Source organism: Gorilla gorilla, chromosome 20 (assembly GCF_029281585.2).
Source record: "Gorilla gorilla gorilla isolate KB3781 chromosome 20, NHGRI_mGorGor1-v2.1_pri, whole genome shotgun sequence".
Classification (NCBI taxonomy): Eukaryota; Metazoa; Chordata; class Mammalia; order Primates; family Hominidae; genus Gorilla; species Gorilla gorilla.
Window position 1 is genome coordinate 49201453 of NC_073244.2, and position 27378 is coordinate 49228830.

The following is a 27378-nucleotide window of genomic DNA, read 5'->3' on the forward strand; positions in this document are numbered from 1 at the left end:
TAGATTTAAAGCTGCCATTTTATTATATTTTCTTGTTTTTTTAGTGCTAAATACACAGGCTTTTATTTTCTTCATATTCAATCTTTTTGTGAATTTAAAGATGAGGAGGCCGGGGGCAATGGCTCACGCCTGTAATCCTAGCACTTTGGGAGGCCGAGGCAGGCGGATTGCCCGAGCTCAGGAGTTCGAGACCAGCCTGGGCAACATGGTGAAACCCCGTCTCTACTAAAATACAAAAAATTTGCTGGGCATGGCGGCGTGCGCCTGTAGTCCCAGCTACTCGGGAGGCTGAGGCAGGAGAATCGCTTGAACCCGGGAGGCGGAGGTTGTGGTGAGCCGAGATCGCACCACTGCACTCGCCGGGGCAACAGAGTGAGACTCTGTCTCAAAACCACAACAACAACAACAACAACAACAAAAACTATATTAATACTTTAATACCCTAAAGATAATGAGACAAACATGCATTTGTGGAACTGCATGTCAGTCAGGCCAGTTCCCTGCAGAGGGAACTCCCAGCATGACCTCAGTCATCTGTGAGGACACAGAGCAGTTCTTGTTTAGACACACACTTTCATCTACTGCTCCAGCATGGTCAGCACTCCACTTCTTGATGGTTTCCTTCTGCTATGAATATGCATGTCCAGTTGCTTCTTAGAGCAGACACTTACCTTCCTCATCCACCAGCCATTGGAGGAGGACTGGGGCCACCCAGATGATTGATTGGACCCATTCTTCCAGGAGGGTTTCCCAGTGGCCCTCTTCCATCGTCATCGTATCTGAAATCAGATGAGTTTCCATAGCTTCTTCTTTTTTTCAAATCTTGCCAAAGCAGAGTTTTGAAAAACAAAACCACAAACTCAGCTATTCCCCAGAAGAAATCTGTTATCAAAGATAATCTCCATGGAGACTGACTCCAGCTGTCCAACACTTGTGCATTTGAGATGTAAACCATCTTGCCCCCATTCCCTGCTTCGGAGCCTTATTTATTACTTTTTAAAAACAGGGTCTCCCTATGTTGCCCAGGCTGGCCTTGAACTCCTGGGTTCAAACTATCCTCCTGCCTGTGCCTCCCAAAGTGCTGGGATTACAGGCATTAGCTCCTGGCATTTTAATTTGTTTTCTTTTTGTTGCATGTTTCCTTTTTCTCTCCTTTCTTTATGTTGGATTGATGTATTACTATTCCAATTTTCTCTTTAATAGTTTGTAGGTTCTTTTAGTCATTACTCCAGGAATTTTAATAAGTCCAAATTTATCAATACTCTGACTCTCCTCTCACAGAATGCATTCAATTTCATATGCCCTCTTAAATTTAAAATACAAGGTATCACTTACATATTCGTTTTGTTTAAAAAACCTCTCTGGGCTGGACGTGGTGGCTCACGCCTGTAATCTCAGTACTTTGGGAGGCCGAGGTGGGCGGATCACAAGGTCAGGAGATCAAGACAATCCTGGCCAACATGGTGAAACCCTGTCTCTACTAAAAATACAAAAATTAGCTGGGTGTGGTGGCGCGTGCCTCCACACCCAGCTAATACCAGTAGAATACCAGCTACACAGGAGGCTGAGGCAGGAGAATTGCTTGAACCAGGGAGTCAGAGGTTGTGGTGAGCTGAGATTGCGCCACTGCGTTCCAGCCTGGTGACAGAGCGAGACTCCATCTCAACAAACAAACAAACAAAAATCTCTCTGATGTTATACTATTATTTTGTCAGTATTCATTTACATTTACTCAGAACATTAACATAAATATAAGTGGTGTTCAAATAAACAGAATGTTTAGGTTTTGTCAAAGAGAAATACAGTGGGGCTGGGCGCAGTGGCTCACGCCTGTAATCCAGTGCTTTGGGAGGTTAAGGCAGCTGGATTGCTTGAGGCCAAAAGTTTAAGAGCAGCCTGGGCAAAATAGTGAGACCCCATGCCTACAAATTTTTTTTTTTTTAATTAGCTGGGCCTGGTGGTCTACACCCGTAATCCCAGCTACTCTGGAGGCTGAGGCCAGAGGATCACTTGAGCCCTAGAGCTATGGATGGCATGACTACACTGCAGCCTAGGCCACAGACCTAGACCCTGTCTTAAGAAACAAAAAGGCCAGATGCAGTGGCTAACACCTGTAATCCCAGCACTTTGGGAGGCCAAGGCGGGCAGATCGCCTGAGGTCGGCAGTTCAAGACCAGACTGGCCAACATGGTGAAACCCCGTGTCTACTAAAAATACAAAAATTAGCCAGGCGTGGTGGTGTGCACCTGTAATCCCAGCTACTCAGGAGGCTGAGGCAGGAGAATGGCTTGAACCTGGGAGGCGGAGGTTGCAATGAGCCGAGATTGCACCATTGCACTCCACCCTGGGTGACAAGAGCGAGACTCTGTCTCAAAGAAAAGAAAAGAGTCCAAGTGTGGTGGCTTACGCCTGTAATCACAGCACTTTGGGAGGCCGAGGTGGGTGGATTGCCTGAGGTTATGAGTTCAAGCCTGGCCAACATAGTGAAAACCCATTTCTACTAAAAATATAAAAATTAGCGGGGTGTGGTGGCACATGCCTGTAATCCCAGCTACTTGGGAGGCTGAGGCAGGAGCATCACTTGAACCCAGGAGGCAGAGGTTGCAGTGAGCCGAGATCATGGCCACTGTACTCCAGCCTGGGCCACAGAGCCAGACTGCATCTCAAAAAAAAAAAAGAAAAGAAAAAGAAACAAAGTGAGACAATAGTAAAAGCCAGTAAAGACAGATTTTATTCAGTAATAACTACTGCATTAGGGAACAGAATCCAGTGTGAACTGAACTCCACTTTGGGAAACAAAAATCAGGAGTTGTTGAAAATGCTGGGGTGTACTAAAGAAGACACTGAAAGGTGTTACGGGGGAGTTTGGTCCATATGACTAAGGCATCAGGTTTTTTTTTTGTTTTTTTTTTTTTAACTAATTGATATTTATCCAGAGTAGAAACAAACTTCTTGTATCTTTACGACTGAGGTAGTTGTGAAAGTTGGAGCAAGACAGCCACCAAAGTTAGGCCCTTACACTCCCACAGCAACTGAGAGGCTGGAGCAAGAGCTGGCTCTCTGAATGTTTGCATTTCAAACTCAGCTGAGGAGACAGCTCTTGGTGGTAGATTTACATCTCAAAGGGGCAGAGAAATGGTTTATAATTGCAAGCTTTCTAAAGTAACTGCTTTAAGAGGGGGCTTAAGGACCTATCACTATTTACAGGTTTTGGCTGGAACAGTATGTTTTCAGAACAGCATTGAGCTTTCTCAGGCAGGTTTTTTTTTTTTTTTTGAGATGGAGTCTTGCTCTGTCACCCAGGCTGGAGTGCAGTGGTGTGATCTCCGCGCACCGCAATTGCCACCTCCCGGGTTCAAACAATTCTCCTGCCTCAGCCTCCTGAGTAGCTGGGATTACAGGCGCCTGCCACCACACCCAGTTAATTTTTGCATTTTTAGTAGAGATGGGGTTTCACCATGTTGGTCAGGCTGGTCTTGAACTCCTGACCTCCAGTGATCCACCCACTTTGGCCTCCCAAAGTGTTGGGATTACAGGCGTGAGCCACACTGCCCAGCTTACATCTGAATTTCATTCCAGGATTAAGTGTCTGATTCACCTAAACAGATCGGAATGAAAGCCCTCTTATGGTTTTTACTTATTATCTGTTTACCCAGAATGAATTCAAATTTAAAAAGCATAAAACTTTTTTGAATTCATTAAACTTGAATGGTTAATGGTTTTCATTTCGTCAAAATGCACTAACACAAGTAATGATATTATTATATACAGAAGCTAATGTTTATTGAACGTAACAGTATATTTCATGTAGTTTCCCATAATTTTTTCGTGTACTAACTCATGTAATTCTTTTTTTGTTTTTTAGAACTCTGAAGTGATTTTACCTTTACTTCCTTCACTTTAAGCCAATCATGAAATTTCAGTGATTTCTGGGGTGAGGGCGAAAGGTGGTGTTACGAATCATCAGGGCTGTGGCCCAGTTGCCTCACGGAGGTGCAGGTAGGCTGGGGCCTCACTAGGGCAGCTGGAGGAGCATGGACTGCCCTGCCGGCAGGCAGGTGATGTTCCGAGAGCATGAGAGCTGGTATGCAATGTCTTCCGCAGCTTCCAGCTTGCACAGCTCGCTCTGGCCGTCCCCTGCAGTGGCCAGTGAGTTGGCGATCAGCTCAGCTGCCTTGGAGTCACCCTCAGCAGAGATGATGGCCGCCTTTTCCACCACAAATCTGGCGCTCTCTGCTTCCTGGGGGGCCACTTGTCTGTTAACTCCTTCAAGAAGGTCAGATGTGTCAAAGACACGTCGTCCAGAATGAGCCCAAAGGTGGCTGCTCCCTCCATAAGGTTGTTGCTCACCTGGCTGGAGACCAGCTCCCTCTGGGTGATTAGTTCTCCAGCATTAAAGCGAGCCACCAGTGACTTGAGGATCTCCGTGGTAATGAATGGCAGCACACACTCATCATAGTCCTCTCCAATGCTGGTGAAGATGTGAGGAAGCTGGCTAGTGACGGGCTGGAAGAGGATGCACAGTGTGATGTTGACATTCTGTAAATCTTTGCTACCAGTGATGACTGGCGCACTACGTGGTTGAGAACAGCAGTCAAAGATAATTGGTTTTTGTACCCATGGGATGAGAAAGTGAGTCCCTTCCCCTACCACAATGTTCTGTACTCCACGGAATTGGTCAAAGATGGCAGCTCTGTGCCCAGCATCCACATTACATAAGGCAGAGTTCACCATGCCTCCTGCAACAGCTAAGGCCAGGCCAAACTTGCCGATGGACTCGAACACTTTGGCAGCCATGTTTTCTTCTGCGGGACCCTCTCACACCTGCTTCCACTCTGATCTCCACATCTAACTCATGTAATTCTAACAGCACTATACTGTAGGTACTACTATCATCATTTATATATGATCCCCAGAAGGGATAAATATCTTCCCCCATACCATCCCAGCTATAGGAAGCAGATGTTGATCATGAGCATTAAATATGCAGAGTGGCTAAATAGCCTTTCCCATCATCGCTTATATCGACAGAGGTTTCCTGTGTAATGGCTTTTTCCAGGTTTAACAATAAATGATTGTTGCTGGAAGATGTTTACATGCAAGTATAAAGAATGGTTTCCTACGTTTTCTCAGTTTTCCTCTACTATGAATATTTTGGCAATCCAAAACTAGAGGAATATCAGAAAAGTTTTCTTATGTTATTAAAAAAATACATTATAAATTCTCTGAATCTGAGTTAACACAGGTCATACCAAAGAAACTGCATATATTATTTACATTTTGAAAAGTTCACACCAATACAAATTGATGCCTAATAAAAACTGAACTGTATCTCAAAGCCATTCCACATTGTCTTCATTCAAATTGTTCAGTGGGATAAATCCATTGACACAATGTGCTTTTTTTTTTTTTTTTTTTGAGACGGAGTCTCGCTCTGTCGCCCAGGCTGGAGTGCAGTGGTGCAATCTCGGCTCACTGCAAGCTCCGCCTCCCGGGTTCACGCCATTCTCCTGCCTCAGCCTTCCCGAGTAGCTGGGACTACAGGCGCCCGCCACTGCGCCCGGCTAATTTTTTGTATTTTTGGTAGAGATGGGGTTTCACCGTGGTCTCGATCTCCTGACCTCGTGATCCGCCCACCTCGGCCTCCCAAAGTGCTGGGATTACAGGCGTGAGCCACCGCGCCCGGCCCGACACAATGTGCTTTCTTTACTACCTGTATATGCCACAATTTCTCTATCAAATATGAATTCTCTGATGTACTTCAAGGATGGATCTAAGCCTAAAGGACCTTCTGCATTTGTTACATTTAAAGGGTTTCTCACCAGTATGAACTCTATGATGTATACTAAGTTCATGGCTACTATTAAAAGCTTTCCCACACTCTTCACACATATAGGGATTTCCATCAGCATGAACGCTTTCATGTCTAACAAGATATGAGGCACAGTGAAATGCCTTCCCACATCTTTTACATTCATAGGGTTTATCACTGGTATGAATTCTCTCATGAATAATAAGATGTGAAGCATGACTAAAAGTTTCCCCACATTCTTTACATTCATAGGACTTTTCACCAGCATGAGTTCGGTCATGATATATGAGGCTTGTGGCATGACGAAAGGCCTTGCCACATTCCTTACATTCGTAGGGTTTCTCAGCGCTGTGAATATTCTGATGGGCTTTAAGTACAGAAATGAACCTAAAAGACTTCCCGCATTTGTTGCATTCAAAGGGTTTCTTACCACTGTGAATACTCAGATGCTGAGTAAGTTGTCCAGATACACTAAAGGCCTTCCCACATTCCTTACATTCATAAGGTTTCTCACCAGTATGAACTCTGCGATGTATAGTGAGTTTATGGCTATAACTAAAACCCTTCCCACACTCTTGACATACATAGGGTTTCTCTCCCGTATGAATTCTCTCATGTATAACAAGATATGAGGCACAACGAAAGGACTTCCCACATTCTTTACATTCAAAGGGTTTGTAACCAGTATGAATTCTGTTATGATGGGCAAGGTGTGCACGCTGACTGAAGGCCTTCCCACATTCCTTACATTTGTAGGGTTTCTCACCGGTATGAATATTTTGATGTATTTTAAGGGATGAATTGAGCCTAAAGGACTTCCCACATTTGTTACATTCATAGGGTTTCTTACCACTATGAATACCCTGATGTCGAGTAAGTCGTCCATGCACACTAAAGGCTTTCCCACATTCCTCACACTTATAAGGTTTCTCAACACTTTCAAATGTATGAGGTGCAGTAAGTTGATGGCCACTACTAAAAGCCTCCCCATTTTCTTTACATTCATAGTGTTTCTCCCCTGAATAAATTCTCTGATGCATGGTAAGTTGATACCTACATGTAAAGCCCTTCCCGCATTCCTTGCATTCATAGGGTTTTTCTCCAGTATGAATTCTTTTATGACCCACAAGGTGGGAAAACTGACGAAAGGCCTTTCCACATTCCTTACATTCATGTGGCTTCTCTCCAGTATGAATACTCTGATGTACTTTAAGGCCTGCTTTGAGCCTAAAGGACTTCCCACATTTGTTACATTCAAAGGGCTTCTCACCAGTGTGAATACTCTGATGTCGACTAAGCCGTCCATACACACTAAAGGCCTTGCCACATTCCTTACATTCGTAGGGTTTCTCACCATAATGAAATCTATGATGTACAGTAAGTTGACGGCTAGTCCTAAAAGCTTCCCCACACTCTTTACATGCATAGGGTTTCTCAACATGAACTTTCCCATGTTGAGCAAGGTTTGCAGGATAACTGAAGACCTTCCCACATTCTTCACATTCATAAGGTTTCTCACGAGCATTAATTTTCTGATGCTTTCTAAGGTCTGTAAGATGGCTAAATGCCTTCCTAAACTTTTCACATTGATCAGGTTCCTCACTGGTATGAATTGTTTGATGTACCATGAGTTCTGTAAGATGACTAAAGGACTTCTGACATTCCTTACACTCATATGGTTTCTGTCCATTATGAATTCTCTGATGGAGAGTAACAGATGAGTGTTTCCTATAAAGCTGCATTTTCCCATCGCTGATTATTTCACATCTTGAATCCAAATCTAGAAGACATAAAATAAAAACATTTTGTTTATTGGATGAGAAAATGTCAATGTATTGTAGAATTAAGAGAAATTCTCACCTATTACAGATGCTAACTCGAAAATACAGTTATAAAATATAAAAAATGAAAGGAGAGCTAAAAAAATGAGTTTGTGCAGTGGAGTGCAGCCTTACACACACATGCACACATACACAAAGAGACACACACACACACACAGAGCCCTGTTTTGCAGTGTTTGCCAAGATCTCTGGTGTAAATACTCCCACTGAGGGCAATTTCTAGCTGTCAATTTAATGCAGATTTATTAATATATGTGCATAACTGGCTCTAGAATGACAGAACTGATCAGCTGTACCACACCCCCTGTATATAAATTTATATCATATGCTAAGAATACAGGCAAGTATCGATATGGAAATAGAAGAGTAAAATGGAAGAATTCCAGCAGATTGAACATCTGTAGGACCAGAAGTCATAAGAAAATGTCAGGGTAAGATAACTAAATAAAAACTCAGTATCTTATTTAATATATAGAGAAAAGTAGTATACACGGTCATGCATAGAAAGGAATAAACTACAGTTTCGGGAACACCCATATTTCAGGGAAGATTTTCATTGAAGAATGATCAGGTTTACAGCATATGTCGATGTGTTATACATGGAAATTATAACATAAAGGGTAAGCAAATCATGACGGAGACAATGGGTACACATCATAATCATGGGCATTCAGTATCGGCAGGCAGGGAGTTCAGAGTGAATATTTATCTCAATAAAAAGGAAAGAAAATAAGTAAAAGATCACTACCCAACATTTAGGAATTTAAGAGCAAGGTACAGGAAAGCAGGAAAATAAAGATAAAAGCAGAATGTGATGGGTTAGGAAACAGAATAGTGTCAACACCTAAATCAAAGACATGGTGTTTACAAAAATCATCGGGTGAAATATGAGCTAAAGCAACCAAAAAAGAATAAAAAATAAAAATAAGAAACAAGGGAAAATAAGAAACAGAGATTTTATTTAAATTATGAGAGTATATATACATATTTTGAAAGTATTAAAAACAATGAATGATTTTGCAGGAATATTCTTCAAAGATGACCCTAAAAGTGAAAAGTCTAAATAGTCAATTGTCATAGATGAAATACAAAAAGCTGCTAAAAAGACAGTTAAAATGAGCACATTTTACCACCTATCTTATAATTTCTCAATATCTAAATTTTTAAAATATGCACATAAGATATTCCAGAGAAACAATTCAGGAAGGGAACAGGTAACATGAACCTGAAAATATAATTAAAAAAAGAAAGGAAGTCTTCAAAGACTTAGAGTTGTGAGTAAACAAAACAATAAAAATAGTAGTGTTGAATATGAATTCTAAATTTCTCTTCAAAGAATTAATGTATCACTATGTTCAATCTTTGCCTTCTACATTTAAACTTAACTTCCTCTAAAGCAACCTTTTTCAATTACCTACTCCACCCTAAATCATTCTGATCACCTGCTCCACCCTAACTCATTCCAGTTACCTACTACCTGCTCTGCCCTGACTCCCGCCAAAGCGCTCACCCTGTCATTCTCTTTAAATTAGCCAATCAGAATTAGTTTAGCCTGTGCGGTCTAACCCTAGCCAACAGGGGAATGACACAGCAGCAGGGGACACGTGCTTCAGGGATAAGAACCCCTTCCCCTCCCTTGTCCAAATGTGTGCCCACCATTGCTCCATCGGTGAAAGCGCACCCTTCTATACAAGTACCTTACCTTGCTGAAAATTTAAAAAAAAGAAAATTTTATATTCGAGTGCTATTTCTTTTGCAGCATCGAAACTTTATTTATAACAGTAGCATACAAAGGTTTGGAGCCAGGCTCAATGGCTAATGCCTGTCATGCTAGCTAATATGACTGCAACATCAGAACATTAAGACAAAGCTTAGAAAAACACACTGGAAATAATGGACAACACAGGAGATATAACCATGGGGGGGAGACAGAAAAGGATGAAAATGCAAATTATACAACTGAAACATATAATCACTAAGAGTCAGTAAACTTGATTGATCAATAGAAATTATTCAACTTGAAATGGAGAGAGAAAAATGGTTTAAAAAATTTTAGCCGGGTGTGATGGCTCATGCCTGTAATCCCAGCACTTTGGGAGGCTGAGGCGGGTGGATCACCTGATGTCAGGAGTTCGAGACCAGCCTGGCCAACATAGTGAAATCCTGTCTCTACTAAAAATACAAAAAATTAGCTGGGCATGGTGGCAGGCACCTGTAATCCCAGCTACTCGGGAGGCTGAGGCAAGGAAATCGCTTGAACCTGAGAGGCAGAGGTTGCAGTGAGCAGAGACTGCGCCATTGCACTCCAGCCTGGGCAACAACAGCGAAACTCCATCTCAAAAAAAAAAAAAAAAAAAAAAGAAAGAAAGAAGAAAAAATTTGTAAACAGCTGTGGGAATAAATCAAAAGATATGATTGAAATTATAAACTAAAAAACAAAGATTTTGGCAGGAAAAATATCTCAGGAAATAGCAATTGAAAACATCTCAAATTTAGTGAAAGAAATAAATTTGTAGAATTAAGATGCTCATTTAATGCCAAGTAAGATATGTTACATTTACTGATAAAAGCAAATTAAAATAGTTTGTTGCCATCAGACTTACTATACAAAAAATGCTAACAAGTTATTTAGGCCCAAAGAAAATACTATCAGAGAAATCTGAATCTTCAGAATATAAGAAAAGCATCACAAAAGATGATGTAAATACATAAAATAATTTTTTGCTCCTTAAGTTCTTTAATATGACTGTTAAAAGCAAAACTAATAACACTGCCTAGTGAGGTTTACAACATATGAAGATGTGATATACATGGAAATTATAACATGAAGGGTAAGGTGGATATAAACCTATAAAAATACAAGGTTTATACATTTGTTGAGAAAGAACAATTCTATCTAGCTGGTGAAACGTCATGTATATTGTATAGTATAATACCTATAACACTCCCTAAAATAAATTACTCAAGGAGATACAACCCAAAAGTCAACAGGTAAATTTATTTATTTATTTTTATTTTTACTTTTTTTTTTGAGACAGAGTTTCGCTCTTGTTGCCCAGGCTGGAGTGCAATGGTGCGATCTCGGCTCATTGCAACCTCCGCCTCCCAGGTTCAAGCAATTCTCCTGCCTCAGCCTCCCAAGTAGCTGGAATTACAGGAATGCACCACCGTGCCTGGCTAATTTTGTATTTTTAGTAGAGACGGGGTTTCTCCATGTTGAGGCTGGTCTCGAACTCCTGACCTCAGGTGATCCGCCCACCTCGGCCTCCCAGAGTGATGAGATTACAGGCGTGAGCTACCACGCCCCGCCAACAGGTAAATTTAAATAAACAGCAAAAAAAAAAAAAAATGGAAATAATCAAAATTACAAAAGGAATGGACAGAGAAACTAAATAGAGAAAAAAAGTAAAGTAGTAGACCTAAATGTAATCATGTTAATAATTACATAAAATGTTTAGGGTCAAAACACTTTAATTAAAAGGCAAAGATTAACATAGTGAATGACCCATCACCTCACACCCATCAGGATGGCTACTGGTAAAAACAAAAACAAAAACAAAACAGAAAATAACTAATGTTGAAGAGGATGCAGAGAAATTGGAACCCTTATGCAGTATGTAATGGCTACAAGGAACATACTTTAAAGACACAAAATATTAAAAGTAAAAGGATGGAATCAATATAACAAACCAAAAAAATGGTGGGCTATATTAATATCAGACAACATAGATTTCAGGACAAAGAAAAACAGGAGGACTCAAGAAGGTGCATGTCATAACATAAAAGGGATCAGTCTATCAAGAAAACATAAAAATCCCAAACACTTACGCACCTGATAACAGACTCTCAAAGTACATAAAACAACAACGGATTGAAATGCAATGAAAAATAGGTAAGTTAAAACATAACTGGAAATTGGCCAGGCGTGGTGGCTCACACCTGTAATCCCAACACTTTGGGAGGCCGAGGTGGGCAGATCATGAGGTCAGGAGATCGAGACTAGCCTGGCCAACATAGTGAAACCCCATCTCTAATAAAAATACAAAAATTAGCTGGGTGTGGTGGTGTGCATCTGTAGTCCCAGCTACTCAGAGGCTGAAGCAGGAGAATCACTTGAACGCCGGAGGCGGAGGTTGCAGTGGGCCAAGACCACGCCATTGCACTCCAGCCTGGGTGACAGAGTAAGACTCCGTCTGAAAAAAAAAAAAACAAAAATAAAGAAAAAAATATATAACTGGAAATGGAAATATTTTTCTAGAAACAATTCCCAGAACAAGTACACAAAAACACGGTAAAAATATACAAGATTTACACAGTATTAACCAAGAAACTACATGAGATACTCACAGAACATTCCACCCAACACCGACATATACAATATTCTCAAGCCCATGTGGAATATTTGCCAAGAGAGCCCACACAGTACATAAAACAAATCTCAATTATTATTTAAAACAATTCAAGTCATAAAAAGCATGTTCTCTGATCATAATGACACTAATTATAAATCACTAACCAACACTGAAACATCCTTAACTGTTTAGAAAACAAACCAACATACTTCTAAAGAAACCATAGGTCAAAGAAGAAATCAAGAAAGAAATTAGAAAGCAATCTGAACTGAATCAAAATGGAAACACAATGTATCAACTTTTATGGAATACTAACTAATAAAGAATTACCTAGGGGAAATTTACAACACTAACACCTATGTTAGCATAAATAACAACAAAAAAAGACCTCAGTTGGCTGGGTGCAGTGGCTCACGCCTATAATCCCAGCACTGGGCGAGCGGGCGGATCACAAGGTCAGGAGATAGAGACCATTCTGGCTAACACGGTGAAACCCCGTCTCTACTAAAAACACAAAAAATTAGTCGGACGTGATGGCGGGTGCCTGTAGTCCCAGCTATTCAAGAGGCTGAGGCAGGAGAATGGCGTGAACCCAGGAGGTGGAGCTTGCAGTGAGCCGAGATTGCGCCACTGCACTCCAGCCTGGGCAACAGAGCGAGACTCTGTCTTAAAAACAAACAGACAAACAAACAAACAAAACAAAACAAAACTCCGTCTTCGCCTTAACAGAAAAAGAGGAGCAAATCAAACCCAAAGCAAGAAGAATAAAAATAATAATCATCAGAAAAAATAATAAAATAGAAAACTGAAAATCAATAGAGAAAAAAATCAATGAAACCAAAAGCTGATTATTTGAAAAGATCAATGAAATTGATAAACCTCCACCCAAAGGGGAGAAAAGGGAAAGAAGGCATAAATGACCCATTTCAGGAATAAAAAAGGGATTATCACTATAAATCATAAAGTATTATGAACAACCCCATGCCAATCAATTTGACAACTTAGATGAAATGAACAAATTCCTTGAAAGAAGCAGACCACCAAAGCTTGATCAAGAAGTAGATAAAGCAATGAACACTACCATCCAGTAAATAATTTAGGCTGGTCGGGCCCTTCAGAAAACAGTTTGCCAGGGCCAGGCATGGTGGCTCACGCCCCAGCACTTTGGGAGGCTGAGGCAGGCAGATCATCTAAGGTCAGGCGTTTGAAACCAGCCTGGTCAACATGGTGAGACCCTGTCTCTACTAAAAATACAAAAGTTAGCCAGGCATCATGGTGGGCGCTTATAGTCTCAGCCGCTTAGGAGGCTGAGGCAGGAGAATCACTTGAACTTGGGAGGTGGAGGTTGCAGTGAGCTGAAATCACGCCACTGCACTCCAGCCTGGGCAAGAGAGCAAGACTCTGTCTCCAAAAAAAAAAACAACTTAGATGAATGTTCAACTTCCAAGAAAAATACAAAGCACCAATTTTTACTTAAGAAGAAACTGAAAATCTGAAAAAGAAAAAAACTATATTTCTTTCTCTTCCTCTCTCTCTCCCCCACCCCTGCTCCCTTCTCTCTCTTTCTCTCTCTTTTGTTCTCATAAAGTGATTAAATCAATAACCCAAACACTTCCTGTAAAAACAGGTTGATGCCAGGCATGGTGGCTTACATCTGTAATCCCAGCACTTCGGGGGGCCGAGGTGAGCGGATCACCCGAGGTCAGGAATTTTACACCAGCCTGGCCAACATGGTGAAACCCTGTCTCTACTAAAAATACAAAAATTAGCTGGGCAGCACACCCATAGTTCCAGCTGCTCGAGAGGCAGAGGCAGGAGAATTGCTTGAACCCAGGAGGTGGAGGCTGCAGTGAGCCAAAATGCCGCCACTTTTCTCCAGCCTGGGCAACACAGCAAGACTCTGTCTTGAAAGACGGAAAGGAGAGGAGAAGAGAGGAGAAAGGAGAGGAGAAAGGAGAGGAAAAAGGAAAGGAAAGGAAAGGAAAGGAAGGGGAAAGGGGAAGGGGGAAGGGGGAAGGGGGAAGGGAAAAAGAAAAGAAAAGAAAGAAGAAAGAAATAGCTGGACATGATGTGTCCTGTAATAGGAACTGAGGTGAATACACCTTCAATGCAAAGTTTGAGGTTCGTCTGCGTAGGAGTTAGGCCATGTTCATTGTGTGCTGTAGCTGTGTTTGTGTTGCAGCTTCAATTCTTCCAGTCTTTATTTATGTCTTCTCTTTGGGTTTCCCTAGCAATTCTTTCTTAAATGGAGACTGTCTTGCAGGTCTCTCAGTTGGAATCCACAATTTTTACTCTGTAGCTCTGCTGAGGAGGAGGTAAGGTATTGCAGAGGGGACGCTTTCTGTAATCTTACGATTAGCACTCTCTTCCCCACCGTGGCCAGACGGCTCGGGTTGTAACCTTGACAAGAATTTCTTAATTTTTTTTTTTGAGACAGGGTCCCACTCTGTCACCCAGGTTGGAGTGTGATATTGTGATCTCAGCTCACTGCAACCTCTGCTTCCAAGGCTCAAGTGATCCTCCCACCTTAGCCTCCCAAGTAACTGGGATTATAGGCAGTGCTACCACACCTAGCTAATTTTTCATATTTTTTGTAGAGATGGGGTTTCGCCATGTTGGCCAGGGTGGTCTTGACCTCCTGTCTTCAAGTGATCTGCCCGCCTCAGCCTACCAAAGTGCTGGGAGTACAGGTGTGAGCCACTGAGCCCGGCCAAAATTCACTTTTCTTGATATACAGTTCTATGAGATTTGGAAACTGCATATGGTTGTTCATAACCACAATGTAGATATAGAACAGGCCGGGTGAGATGGCTCACACTTGTAATCCTGGCACTTTGGGAGGCTGAGACGGGTGGATCGCTTGAGCCCAGAAGTTCAAGACCAGCCTGGGCAACATAGTGAGACCCTGTCTCTACAAAAATACAAAAATTAGCTGGGTGTGGTGGTGCACACCTGTGGTCCCAGATACTTCAGAGGATAAGACTGTGCCACTGCACTCCTGCTCTGGGTGACAGAGTGAGACCTTATCTCAAAAACAAAAAAAAGGTTGGGCAGGGGGATACAGAACAATTCTGGGCCAGGCACGGTGGTTTACACCTATAATCCCAGCACTTTGGGAGTCTGAGGCAGGAGGAACACTTGAGCCCAGGAGTTTGACAACAGCCCGGGCAATGTAGGGAGACCTCATCTCTAAAGAAAAAAAAATTAGCCAGGTGTGGTGGTATGCACTTGTGGTCCCAGCTACTGTGGTGGATCACCTCAGGTGATCTGCCCGCCTCGGCCTCCCAAAGCGCTGGGATTACAAGCGTGAGCCACCGCGCTGGGCCTTCATTGGCTATTTCATGCTGAGATATCCATTTCTTCTCCACATCAGAAGCCTCCTCGCTGAGAAGGGAACTTTATGACCAATGTTTCAAGGATGCGTTTACCAAATGAGATGACCACTTCCACGAGGGCTATTTACATACAAAAATGGCTGCCCCTGCCTGACTTGCTCTTACCTGTACACTCTCCTCTTGTTTCTTCCCTCACAATCGTCCATGGCTCTTTTCCTTGCTCCAATAAGGTGATTAAATCTGGCTTAGATACAGAATGTCCTGCTTACAAAGAAAAGAAGTACCACAAAATACGGAAATCAACTTTGAAGGTAAAATTTAAAATTACAATTGCAATAAATGAAAGGTCAAAGTGATACTGAGTAAGATTTTAGAGAAGAGTGAGGGAAATAAAGAAAAAGATCACCCAGGGAGAGTCAATGTTTTTGTTTGCTGGTTTTCAAAAAAAATTTTTTTTTTTTTTTGCGACGGAGTCTCGCTCTGTCACCCAGGCTGGAGTGCAATGGCGCCATCTCGGCACACCACAACCTCTGCCTCCCAGGTTAAAGTGATTCTCCTGCCTCAGTCTCCTGAGTAGCTGGGATTATAGGCGTGCACCACCATGCCTGGCTAATTTTTGTATTTTTAGTAGAAATGGGGTTTCACCATGTTGGCCAGGCTGGTCTCGAACTCCTGACCTTGTGATCTGCTCATCTGGGCCTCCCAAAGCACTGGGATTACAAGCATGAGCCACCGTGCCCAGTCTCAAAAGAAAGTTAAACTTATATGTCCTCTAACTGTAGAAAGCAAGCATAAAGTGGTTGAAAACACACACTCTAAAGCCTGGGATTGGCTGGGTGCGGTGGCTCATGCCTGTAACCCCAGCACTTTGGGAGGCCCTGAGGTCAGAAGTTGGAGACCAGCCTGGCCAATATGGAGAAACCCTGTCTCTACTAAAAATATAAAAATTATCTGTAGGTGTGGTGGTAGTGCCTCTAATCCCAGCTACTAAGGAGGGTGAGGCAGGAGAATCACTTTAACCTGGGAGGCGGAGGTTGCAGTGAGCTAAGATCACACCACAGCACCCCAGCCTGGGTGACAGAAGACTCTGTCTCAAAAAAAAAAAAAAAAAAAAAGGCTGGGATCAATTCCTGACTCTGTCACCTTCCAGCTGTGTGTGACCTTGGGCAAGTTACTTACACTGCTGGTCAGTATTCTCACTTATAAAATTGGGAAAACAATAAAGCTGTTGGGAGTATTAAATTACTTGATATATGAGTAAAGTAATTAGAAAAATGTCGGTGTGGAAATCACAATGCTAGCTGTTCACATTACACTGCTGCAATTATTTTACTAAGAGTATACAAGAAGAGATATCTATAGTAAATTCATCCCATTTTACATGTGATTTTCATGGATTATAAGCTTCGACCATAAATCAAATGAATTCTGTCTCAGGAAATGGACTGCTTTCTTCTCAATTTTAAGTAAGTTTCATTTATCCAATCCACCACTCTATGCCTATAAGAACAGTCTCTTTCGATAATAATGGCAATTCAGCACCCTCTTTCAAAGTAATATCGCTGCAAATGGATCAGATAATAAAATAGAGCACTATAGCAATTCTGTGCACAAAATAAATAAGAAACCTGAACGCCCTGACAATGGTTCTACAATGAACACCAGAAAATTCTAAGCTAAACCACTGGTTCAACCCACTTACTGGGTTAAAGAGACAAATAAAAGAGGTATCAGAGGGAGGTATGAATGTCACTGAAAGACAGAGAAGATGAAAGTGTTGAAAGGACCTGCCATTACTGACTCAAAGCTGAAACCACCTCAATAGAAATACAGAAAATAAATTTAGTTTCTTAAAAGGCAGCCCTGAAAACCACAACAGAAAAAGAATGTATCCTACAAAACAGATGATTCTAAATTATTCTAAATCATTCCAGGTTGATAAACATACCCAAGGAGACTAAGTTGTCGTAGTTCTCCATCATCACCTCCTGGTACAAGGTCTTCTGAACCAGGTTGAGATATTCCCACTCCTGATGAGAGAAGTCTATGGCCACATCCCCGAATGTTATTGATCCCTGAAACAGCAAACCCATGTATTACTGGGGAAATTCCAAAATGGAGTGGAGGGGCCGGGCACTGTGGCTCACGCCTGTAATCCCAGCACTTTGGGAGGCCGAGGCGGGCAGATCATGAGGTCAAGAGATGAAGACCATCATGGCCAACATGGTGAAACACTGTCTCTACTAAAATACAAAAAATTAGCTGGGTGTGGTGGCGCATGCCTGCACTCCCAGCTACTCGGGAGGCTGAGATAGGGGAATCACTTAAACTTGGGAGGCGGAGGTTGCAGTGAGCCGAGATCGCGCCACTGCACTCCAGCCTGGGCAATAGAGCGAGACTCCGTCTCAAAAAAATTAAAAGAAAATGGAGTGGATGGCTGGGCGTGGTGGCTCACGCCTGTAATTCCAGAACTTTGGGAGGCCAAGGCAGGCAGATTACCTGAGATCGGGAGTTCAAGACCAGCCTGACCAAGATGGAGAAACCCCGTCTCTACTAAAAAAAAACACAAAATTAGCTGGCGTGGTGGCACATGCCTGTAATCCCAGCTACTCAGGAGGCTGAGGCAGGAGAATCGCTTGAGCCTAGGAGGCAGAGGTTGCAGTGACCTGAGAATGCTCCATTGCACTCCAGCCTGGGCAACAAGAGCGAAACTCCATCTCAAAAAAAAAAAAAGAAAAGAAAAGAAAAACGAAAATGGAGTGGAGGAGATGAAGGAGTGCATTGCAGCAGAAGAGCAATATAACCAGCATACAGACCAGAAATCTATGCTATCAGGGAGGGGAATGAAGCAGAATTTATACATATTTTTGAAGAAGCTTGAAACACAAACAAAACTTTCTGCCTGTTCTGGGACACTTCTTAGGTATCTGACCTTTTTGAAAATGACAAAATAATAATGTTTTTCTATTAAACTAAATCATTATTATGCACATAATGCCCTGGTGGTATCTGCCTCATAACTTCTCAATCAATGTGTGTTAACTGAGGAATATTTTGACTTGGAAGAGAATTTAAACTTTTAATCAAGAGATGTTTTATGCAAAATATGGTACAGATTCTCAATTTTAGAAAACTAGGTTTCCTGTGACCTCGTGGTGCAACAATAGCACATCTGACTCACGCATCTGACTCCAGAAAACTAGGTTTCCTTAAAATTAATAATTTCTTCAAGCATCAAGTACTTCATTACATTAAATCCTACCATGAGCATTTTTGTTTGTTTTGACAAAGGATTTTATCATGACATTATTATTTTACGGTATTTGTTTTTCAGGACTTTCTATCCAAATTCATGACTTCTGTGTTTACAAGTTCCAATCCAATAGACTAATTCACACGAAACATGAGATTTTACCCTACCTGAAGATTTACATCCTTCAATGCCAATCTCCACCTTATCTAGCTGAAAAATTCAGATGTCTGGAAAATTTCAAAGACTTCCCATGGATGGTCAAATGGAACTGTTGTCTCAATCGCAACAAATGACAAACCAACCTGAAATGCGTATTATCTGTACTCAAAGAACTTGGCTCCTTTCCTCTGTATCACTGCCCAAAATAGAAGAATGGGCACCTAGAGGACATTGAGTAATTTGGTCAATAACAACATGAATGCTAGTGAATTTGCAGTGGCCCACCTAGCGAGGATGCTGGGTGATGTGGTACATATTTTACAGGAAGAATGAGAACTGGAGATTAGGTTAACTGAGCACCGTCTCACAAAGGTAACTTCAGGAAAAATGATGAAAAGACATACATGACCTAAAAAATCACACACAAACCTCCACATGGCGAGAAATATCAACTTACATAGGCCATGGTTTGAGACTGGAAGAGTTGATCAGTCCTCAGCGTTTCTCTACCAGAAGAGCAAAGTCAAAAGAACCAAGACCTGAAAGAAGAGAAGACCTTGAGACCAGCTGTGCTTTAGTGGTCCCCACAGGACTCAAGGTAATAGTACTGTTTTCCTCTTCCATTCCAAGTTACAAACTACCTCCTCTCACATGCAATTTGGGAAGATTAAGATTCTGGATAAACCCATTTCCTCCCCCACTACCCAAGGGCCTCACCTACACAGAGTCATACATTAGAAACATACTGTCATGGAAACCAGACCCAGATAATTCAGTAGGAAATTTTCTGGCCAATGTACAATGTTGGTGAGGCAGACGGGGACCTCAGATTAGGCAGCCCTGTCCTGCTTTGAGCAGAACTACCTCTTTCCATTCCCTCCATTAAGGGTAAAAACAGGGAACATCATCCATACCAGAACCTCTTTTTAGTCTTGAAACTGGGGAAATTGGTCAAGATATTGGAGACAGATGGCGAGTGTTCAGCATTCTAAGTCTAGCAAAGCTTCCTAGTTAAATATATAAGAGACTATCACTGTCCTAGAATACAAAGTAGTCATTAAATGTGAAATTGAGAAAAATTCAAGGACATGAAAAATATCAGAAACAATGTCAACAGAAAGATCAGACTGACCAATACATTTATTTTTGTAAAATATATAAATACATATCCATCAATACAGAGAGAAAGGCTGGCAGACAGATAATCATAAAATAGGCAAGGTGGCATGCACCTGTAGTCCCAGCTACCCAGGAGGCTGAGGCGAGAGGATCACTTGAGCTCAGGAGTTCAAGGTTGCAGTGAGCCATGATTGTGCTACTGAACTCCAGCCTGGGTGACAGAGCAAGACTCTGTCTCCAAGAAACAAAAAAGTGCTTATAGTCATAGTGCTTATATCTCACTATGTATTCCATTTTGGCTGAATACATGAAACAACTAAATAAAACTAAAGGAAAAGTAAATAAACCTTTGCTTAGCAACTTCCCATAATCAGAGTTTGATAAATAGCATTCCCTATACTTTTGTGTGGCTCTTGATTTTTTCATTATTAATACTTCCTTCACGATTATTGTAAGCATGGATATATTAACTTGAAACATGTATGTGTTTCCAATTTGTTAAGGTGGGAATTTCAACAAAATTATTTTTTCTCTAAATTTAAAATCATCTTACTGAATGGCTTATCTTCTGTGGGTTCCTTTGGGTCCCCAAACCTAAACTCACTTCATCACCGGTTCTCAGATATGTTAGAATTGTGTCTCCAACAACATGGGGAACTGTCTGTGAGTAATCTCCTCTGTGAATGGATGATGGTCTCAATACAGCTTTATTTCAGGTCTTCTTAACAGAAGGGTCTATTTCGTTCCTAAATCTGGCAGGTAGGTCAGGATATCCTCTAGATAGCTGCTGAATTTCCTCATGCAATTAATTTTGCTTTCTATCTAGTATCATTACAGTGAAAACTACAAGGTTTAAAAGATGTAGTATAAAACCTGTTTATCACCATACATAGCCCATAGACTCAGTGTAATTTGTTCATAGCCTGACTATTGCTATACTCAGACTGATGTCTCTGTTATGTGACATCACCAAGTAGTTCACCTAAATCTCTCCAAACAGACTCTATCACACACTGCCTTAAACTTCCTCCTATTCAGATTTGACTTTCCTTCATAGACTGTAAAAGTATTTCAAAGGAAGCAACTCATCTTTTCAGTGATTGTCCCATTTCAAATACTGCAATTTTCAGGTGTGGCGTAGTAGAAGCACTTAATAAAAGTCTGATTTTTTTTTTTTTTTTTTTTGAGACAAAGTTTTACTCTTTTGCCCAGGCTGGAGTGCAGTGGCATGATCTTGGCTCACTGCAAACTCCGCCTTCCGGTTTCAAGTGGTTCTCCTGCCTCAGCCTCCCAAGTAGCTAGCTGGGATTACAGGCACCTGCCACCATACCCACCTAATTTTTGTATTTTTAGTAGAGATGGGGTTATCACCATGCTGGCCAGGCTGGTCTCAAATTCCTGACCTCGTGATCTGCCAGCCTCAGCCTCCCACAGTGCTGGGATTACAGGCGTGAGCCACCACGCCTGGCCCAAAAGTCTGATTTTTTTACCACAAAATTCACAGGTACACTTGTAGTAATTTTTAAAAAGGAAATAACGATAGAAGTACACAACCAATACGTACAATACATTCATCAAAGATAATTTTTGATTATCGAAGTTAAAAACACAAATATTAAAAGCACAATAGGGAGTAGGTTAAACATATTATTCTCCGGACTATGGTAACATCCTATGCCATGATTACTAAGATTGATCTTAAATCATATAATCAAAGGAAAATAGTACCAAGGATGAGTTAGTAAATAAGACAGGTTTAAAAACGTATGCACCCAGTCGGGCGCAGTGGCTCATGCCTGTAATCCCAGCACTTTAGGAGGCCGAGGTGGGCGGATCACGAGGTCAGGAGATCCAGACCATCCTGGCTAACACAGTGAAACCCCGTCTCTACTAAAAATACAAAAAAACTAGCCAGGCGTGGTGGCGGGCGCCTGTAGTCCCAGCCACTTGGGAGGCTGAGGCAGGAGAATGGCGTGAACCCGGGAGGCGGAGCTTGCAGTGAGCCAAGATCGCGCCACTGCACTCCAGAGCGAGACTCCGTCTCAAAACAACAACAACAACAACAACAACAACAACAACAACAACAACAGCAGCAGCAGCAGCAGCAACAACAAACATATGCACCCTGTCTCCAGTAAAAATAATTTAAAAAAAAATTAGCTGGGCATGGTGGCGGGTGCCTGTAATCCCAGCTACTTGGGAGGCTGAGGCACCAGATTTGCTTGAACCAGGAGACCGAGGTTGCAGTGAGCCAAGATCATGCCACTGCACTCCAGCCTGGACGGCAGAGTGAGACCCCATCTCAAAAAAAAAAAAAAAAAAAAAACTTTGCAAAAATTAGTTACGTGGTATCCTGCTGAAATTAAGAAGACAAGCTATCTTCTCACTCTCAAAAGTGATACTGAGTTTTGCCTTATGAGAGATGCTAACATATCAATGCCTGTTTCCCCATCAGCAAATAAGGGATAGGAATATATCCTACTTAACGAGACAGTTCTGAAGATTAATCAAGATGATCTATAGAAACACTAAAAAAGTAAAATATGATAGCTACTGTAATAACATTATCATCAAATGTTAAAAGATAAATACCACATGCTCATTAATCCATTATTATAAAAGGAACTTAATTCTGTTGCTTCCTGTTTTTCTTTCTTTCTTCTTTTGAAATGGAGTCGCGTTCTGTCGCCCAGGCTGGAGTGCAGCGGCACAATCTTGGCTCACTGCAACCTCCACCTCCCAGGTTCGAGCTATTCTCCTGCCTCAGCTCTCCGAGTAGCTGGAACTACAGGCGTGTGCCACCATGCCCGGCTAATTTTTTGTACTTTTAGAAGAGATGGGCTTTCACTATGTTGACCAGGCTGGTCTAGAACTCCTGACTTAGTGATCTGCCCGCCTCAGCCTCCCAAAGTGCTGGGATTACAGGCATGAGCCACTGCACCCAGCCACTTTCTGTTTCTTAAAGTTTGTGCTTCATGGGCTTTCTCCTACTCATAATTCCGAATTTACAAATTCCATGGCCCACCTTTAAGAAAACACAAGTCTTCTTTAAAAAAAAAAAAATTAGGTTTTTTTGGCTGGGTGTGGTGGCTCACGCCTGTAATCCCAGCACTACAGGAGGCTGAGGCGGGCGGATCATCTGAGGTCAGGAGTTCAAGACCAGCCTGACCAACATGGTAAAACCCCATCTCTACTAAAAATACAAAATTAGCTGGGCATGGTGATGCATGCCTGTAATCCCAGCTACTCAGGAGGCTGAGGCATGAGAATCGCTGAACCCAGGAGGCGGAGGTTGCAGTGAGCTGAGATCGTGCCATTGCGCTCCAGCCTGGGTCACAGAATGAAACTCCATCTAAAAAAAAAAAAAGATGATCAGATAAGTAAGGAGAAAATGCCCCTTTCCTTACTCCCCAGCAGGTACAGAAAACAAGGAAGATACCACTCAGCCTCACATTCAAAGAACTGGATCTAATAAAGTGCTAGGTCAAGAATATTAAGGAGAGTGAATCTTATTTTCCTGCCAAATACAAACATTTATGTGAGTATTTGTAAATATCACAATACCTATTTGTTATTATTACTGAACTATCTTTGGAAATATTACCATACTTGCAAGACATCTGGAAATCATAGATTACCATGCTTTTCTCTGCAGTAACTCTGCATTTCTAAATTACTAATTCTGAGAGGATGTCTTCATTTGTGCCCTGTTAAGTTTTAAATCGCATTTTTAATACCTAAAAGGTATAAAAACTTGGATTGTTTTTCACCTCTGAAGGAGGTCCCTGGTAGCTCCCTCTCCTCTTAAAATGCAGAGATACATGAAAGCCCATGTCAAAAGACCTAGTTGCAACACATTGACTTACAGATCTAATGGGCTTTGTGATTCATGAAAGGGGTAGCCTCCATTGTACAAAACAGCGTAAGAGCTCCTACTGAGCAATGGAGAAACAGTGGATTTTGTAAGGTGGAAACAAATAAGAGAACTATAGAAAAAAAATTGATTGGTGACCATCAGGCTACTTCAGTTTACTTTTTTCTGGAAGGGTTAAGCGGAGGTCATTTCCTTATTATGCTGACTCAGGTAGACTGGAGTCTCCTGTTTTCAGGAAAAACTGATCTGTTTGGCACTCTACCTGCTCCCTTAAAGTTTCAGTTTTGTAATGTGGCTTTTAGCATGAGTGACTTCATTTTGGTTTAGTCTGGTCTGTTGGAGCCTAGTGCAGAAGCTCAGTCCAAAGTAATGGTGTCTCATCACACTGGTTTTACATCCATGGTTGGGTTAGATTCCTTTTTCTAACTAAAAGTAGGAGTCTGTCTATTTCATTAATTCTCTTCTGTAAAGACAAAACCACACACAAGTGCTCACGCATGAAAACTGAAAACATATACACCCAAATTTGTAAAGCGATTCTCTCTGGGCAGGGAGGTTTGGGTTATTCTAAATTTCTTCTTTGAAACTATCTTAGGGAATGAAATTTTTGTGACGAAACTGCCTTAATTCCATCATCATAAATATAACTTCAAGATATTTCAAAGTAGTAATAAACTATTTCTAAAAGTATCCTTATGGGGAGAGGGTACATGTGTCATGAAAAGAAATCTAAATATTAGGCCTAGAATGAAAAATCAGCGTGACTAAAACATGTAACTCTTTGACTTCTTGAACAGCCTTTAGCTGTGTTTCTTCTACATAACTAGAAACAATGCACTATAAAGATTCTTTCCTTAATGGACAGGGAAATGGCTTCTGCACATTTAATGGGAACAGGTACACAAAATAGGTCCAATAATTTGGGGCACACATTAATTATATGCTCAGTAAATGTGGCCACAACCCTTTCATTCCTCTCTGAAAAACCAATTAAATAATCATTTTGGATACAATCCTTGCAAAAGTTTTTGCAAAATTCCATTTGTTTAATTTTAATTTTAATTTTTATTTTTTTGAGACGGAGTCTCGCACTGTCGCCCAGGCTGGCGTGCAGTGGCTCGATCTCGGCTCACTGCAAGGTCCGCCTCCCAGGTTCACGCCATTCTCCTGCCTCAGTCTCCCGACTAGCTGGGACTACAGGCGCCCACCACCACGCCCGGCTAATTTTTTGTATTTTTAGTAGAGACGGGGTTTCACTGTGTTAGCCAGGATGGTCTCAATCTCCTGACCTCATCATCTGCCCGCCTCGGCCTCCCAAAGTGCTGGGATTACAGGCGTAAGCCACTGTGCCAGGCCCAAAATTACATTTTTAAAAGATGAGCTGCGGCCGGGCGTGGTGGCTCACGCCTGTAATCCCAACACTTTGGGAGGCCAAGGTGGGCGGATCACCTGAGGTTGGGAGTTCAAGACCAGCCTGACCCACATGGAGAAACCCCGTCTCTACTAAAAATACAAAAAAAAAAAAAAAAAAAATAGCCGGCCATGGTGGCCCATGCTTGTAATCTCAGCTACTCAGGTGGCTGAGGCAGGAGAATCGCTTGAACCCGGGAGGCGGAGGTTGCAGTGAGCAGAGATCGCACCATTGCACTCCAGCCTGGGCAACAAGAGCGGAACTCCGTCTCAAAAAAAAAGAAAGAAAGAAAAAGAGCTGCATGTATAGTTTGAGAACTGTGATCCACCACTGTAACTCTAAATAGTGTTAAACATTAGATCACAGCTATTTATCCTGTGACAGATTCTTTACAAACATAAATCTTATTATCTGTATAATATCCAATCCTTTGGACGCTGTATAATTTTCTTAACCATTCCCATAATCTCGTTCATTAGTTTTCTGCAAAACCGTTCAAAGGTATAAAACTCTTTGATTCCAGATGTAAAACCTGAGTCTAAATAATTTGGATTATGGACATCCTAGAAAGATGCAAATTAACAAACATGTACAGGAATTCTTTATAGAATTTCAGGGGGTTTGTGATGTCCCTTATGCCCATAAGGGCATTGGTCTACAGACAGTACACCAATGACCGAGAATTCTTATTTTGGAAAACTTAAATTCTGGCTCACTTCCTTCACATCACGGCTAAGTTCATATTCTTGTTGCTTTTGATCTACAGAAATCCAAAACGGAATATCCAAAATTGCCTCATAATACTTAGCGCTTATGTTTCCCCCCTCCAAGGCTGCAGGCGCGTAATTTCATACACACAACCAGAAGGAAGTATGTTGGATGGAACCTGCAATCATCCTTCACTGCAGGTTCTTGGGGTCAGAATTCAAGGCCGTGTTTGTTAAACTTGTAAATGAAACTCCAAGAACTGGGAGGTGGGGGCGGAGTAACAACCCTTTTCAGGAGGGAATCCTACACTCGAAACTGACAAACCCTGCCAGACCAAATTTTAGTCAGGCTACTACACCTTCAGCTAGGCCCATCTGTACACTTCACTGTAAAATCTGGCTATAGCAAAGAATTATTCTAAGTCAGTTTAGCAAGACCCTTTCGCCTCCGTATCTTCATCCTCCACCGTGCCCCAGGTCTCTCTCTCTAGAAATAATCCTGTTAGGTGCATTTAGTCAGAATCTTCCTTAACCCAGACATTTCCTCTTAGTAATTTCTCATCCAGTGATCCCTAACCTTCTTGGCTATAAATTCCCACTTGTTCATGCTGAATTCGGAGTTGAGCCCAATGTCTGTTACCCACTGCAAAATCTCACAGCCGGGATCCCAATACCTACCACGATGGTCCTGAATAAAGGGTTCTTTGCATGCTTTAACAAGTGTCACTTAATACTTTTTTATTTAACAGAATCTATCATACCTGCCTTAAGGGCAATTACTCTTCTAAACTTCTCATCCTATCTGTTTCTTCTCACTGGAAATCTTCATCTAAGACTCAGTATCTGATTTCCCACTGGGACCATTTCTCTGTTGTAGTCGTACTAGGCTGAGGAAGGCACAGGAAGCAGCAGGAAACCTGGAGCCAAGGGTCAAGAGACCCCACAGAGCCCAGCGAAGCACGCTTTGCAAAGGACACACACGGCATGTACAGGTCACACAAGGTCGACTACGCACCCCTCACAGTCCCGCAACTGCACCCACGTCACACAGGCAAGCCGGTCCTGTCGCCGCTGCGCGGTCTCTCACGGTCCCCGCCTGTCTCCTAGAGACGGGCCCCTCCTCCGCAGCTCCAGCACCCTAGGGCCTGAGGAGGCGGGAGACTCGCCCGGCCCGCCTGGGGGCCTCCGCGCTCTGAGCGCCTCCTGCAGCCCCACTCTCACCGCCACGCAGGGTACCACGCGGGCGGCGGGCTGGGGCTGCAGAGGCTCCCGCAGTGACCTGCGCCGCCTTCTTCAGGTGGAACCAAAAGGTCCCGGAACCGGAGCCAGGGGTCCAAGTTTTCTCCGTTGCCTGTGGAATATGTAGTCCAAGCCAGAACAGTCAGGACCGCAGGTACCGGTGAGAAATGGAGTCCAGAATCCTAAAAACCTACGAGAAATACGGCAGCGACCACTGGGACCGCGCCTCCCACCCACCGCCCGAGCCCCGGAGACTTCTGGGAGTGGCCGCCTTGC

The 27378-nt window shown here is 42.2% G+C and overlaps 1 protein-coding gene and 2 pseudogenes across 6 annotated transcripts; all 3 read right to left on the reverse strand.

Moving 5' to 3' along the window:
* Nucleotides 1-667: 667 nt before the first annotated feature.
* LOC101133286 (selenoprotein K-like) lies at nt 668-3615 on the reverse strand (annotated as a pseudogene).
* A 149-nt stretch (nt 3616-3764) lies between these two features.
* Nucleotides 3765-4797, reverse strand: LOC109024206 (prohibitin 1-like; annotated as a pseudogene).
* Nucleotides 4798-5389: 592 nt separating this feature from the next.
* On the reverse strand, nt 5390-27378 carry ZNF607 (zinc finger protein 607). 6 transcript variants are annotated; one of them, XM_019015888.4, is made up of 5 exons: nt 26879-27378; nt 19210-19291; nt 17289-17415; nt 15506-15601; nt 5390-7592 (listed from the first exon to the last, which is right to left on the reverse strand). In XM_019015888.4, exons 2-5 carry the CDS (start codon nt 19216-19218, stop codon nt 5737-5739), a joined length of 2088 nt encoding a protein of 695 aa, XP_018871433.3. In that variant the 5' UTR covers nt 19219-19291; nt 26879-27378; the 3' UTR covers nt 5390-5736. The 6 variants fall into 6 exon arrangements, with proteins under 6 accessions (XP_018871433.3, XP_018871429.3, XP_018871431.3 ...); XM_019015884.4 differs by having other exon boundaries at nt 15506-15604; XM_019015886.4 differs by lacking the exon at nt 26879-27378 and adding an exon at nt 26625-26870.

Bases quoted from the DNA above. Each gene is read 5' to 3' on its own strand.
- ZNF607 (XM_019015884.4), bottom strand. The intron at 15,605-17,288 runs GTATGTTTATCA...TTTCTTTGTAAG, and splicing joins CGACAACTTAGTCTCCTTGG to CAGGACATTCTGTATCTAAG. The intron at 7,593-15,505 runs GTAAGAGCAAGT...TATGTCTTCTAG, and splicing joins AACAAGAGGAGAGTGTACAG to ATTTGGATTCAAGATGTGAA.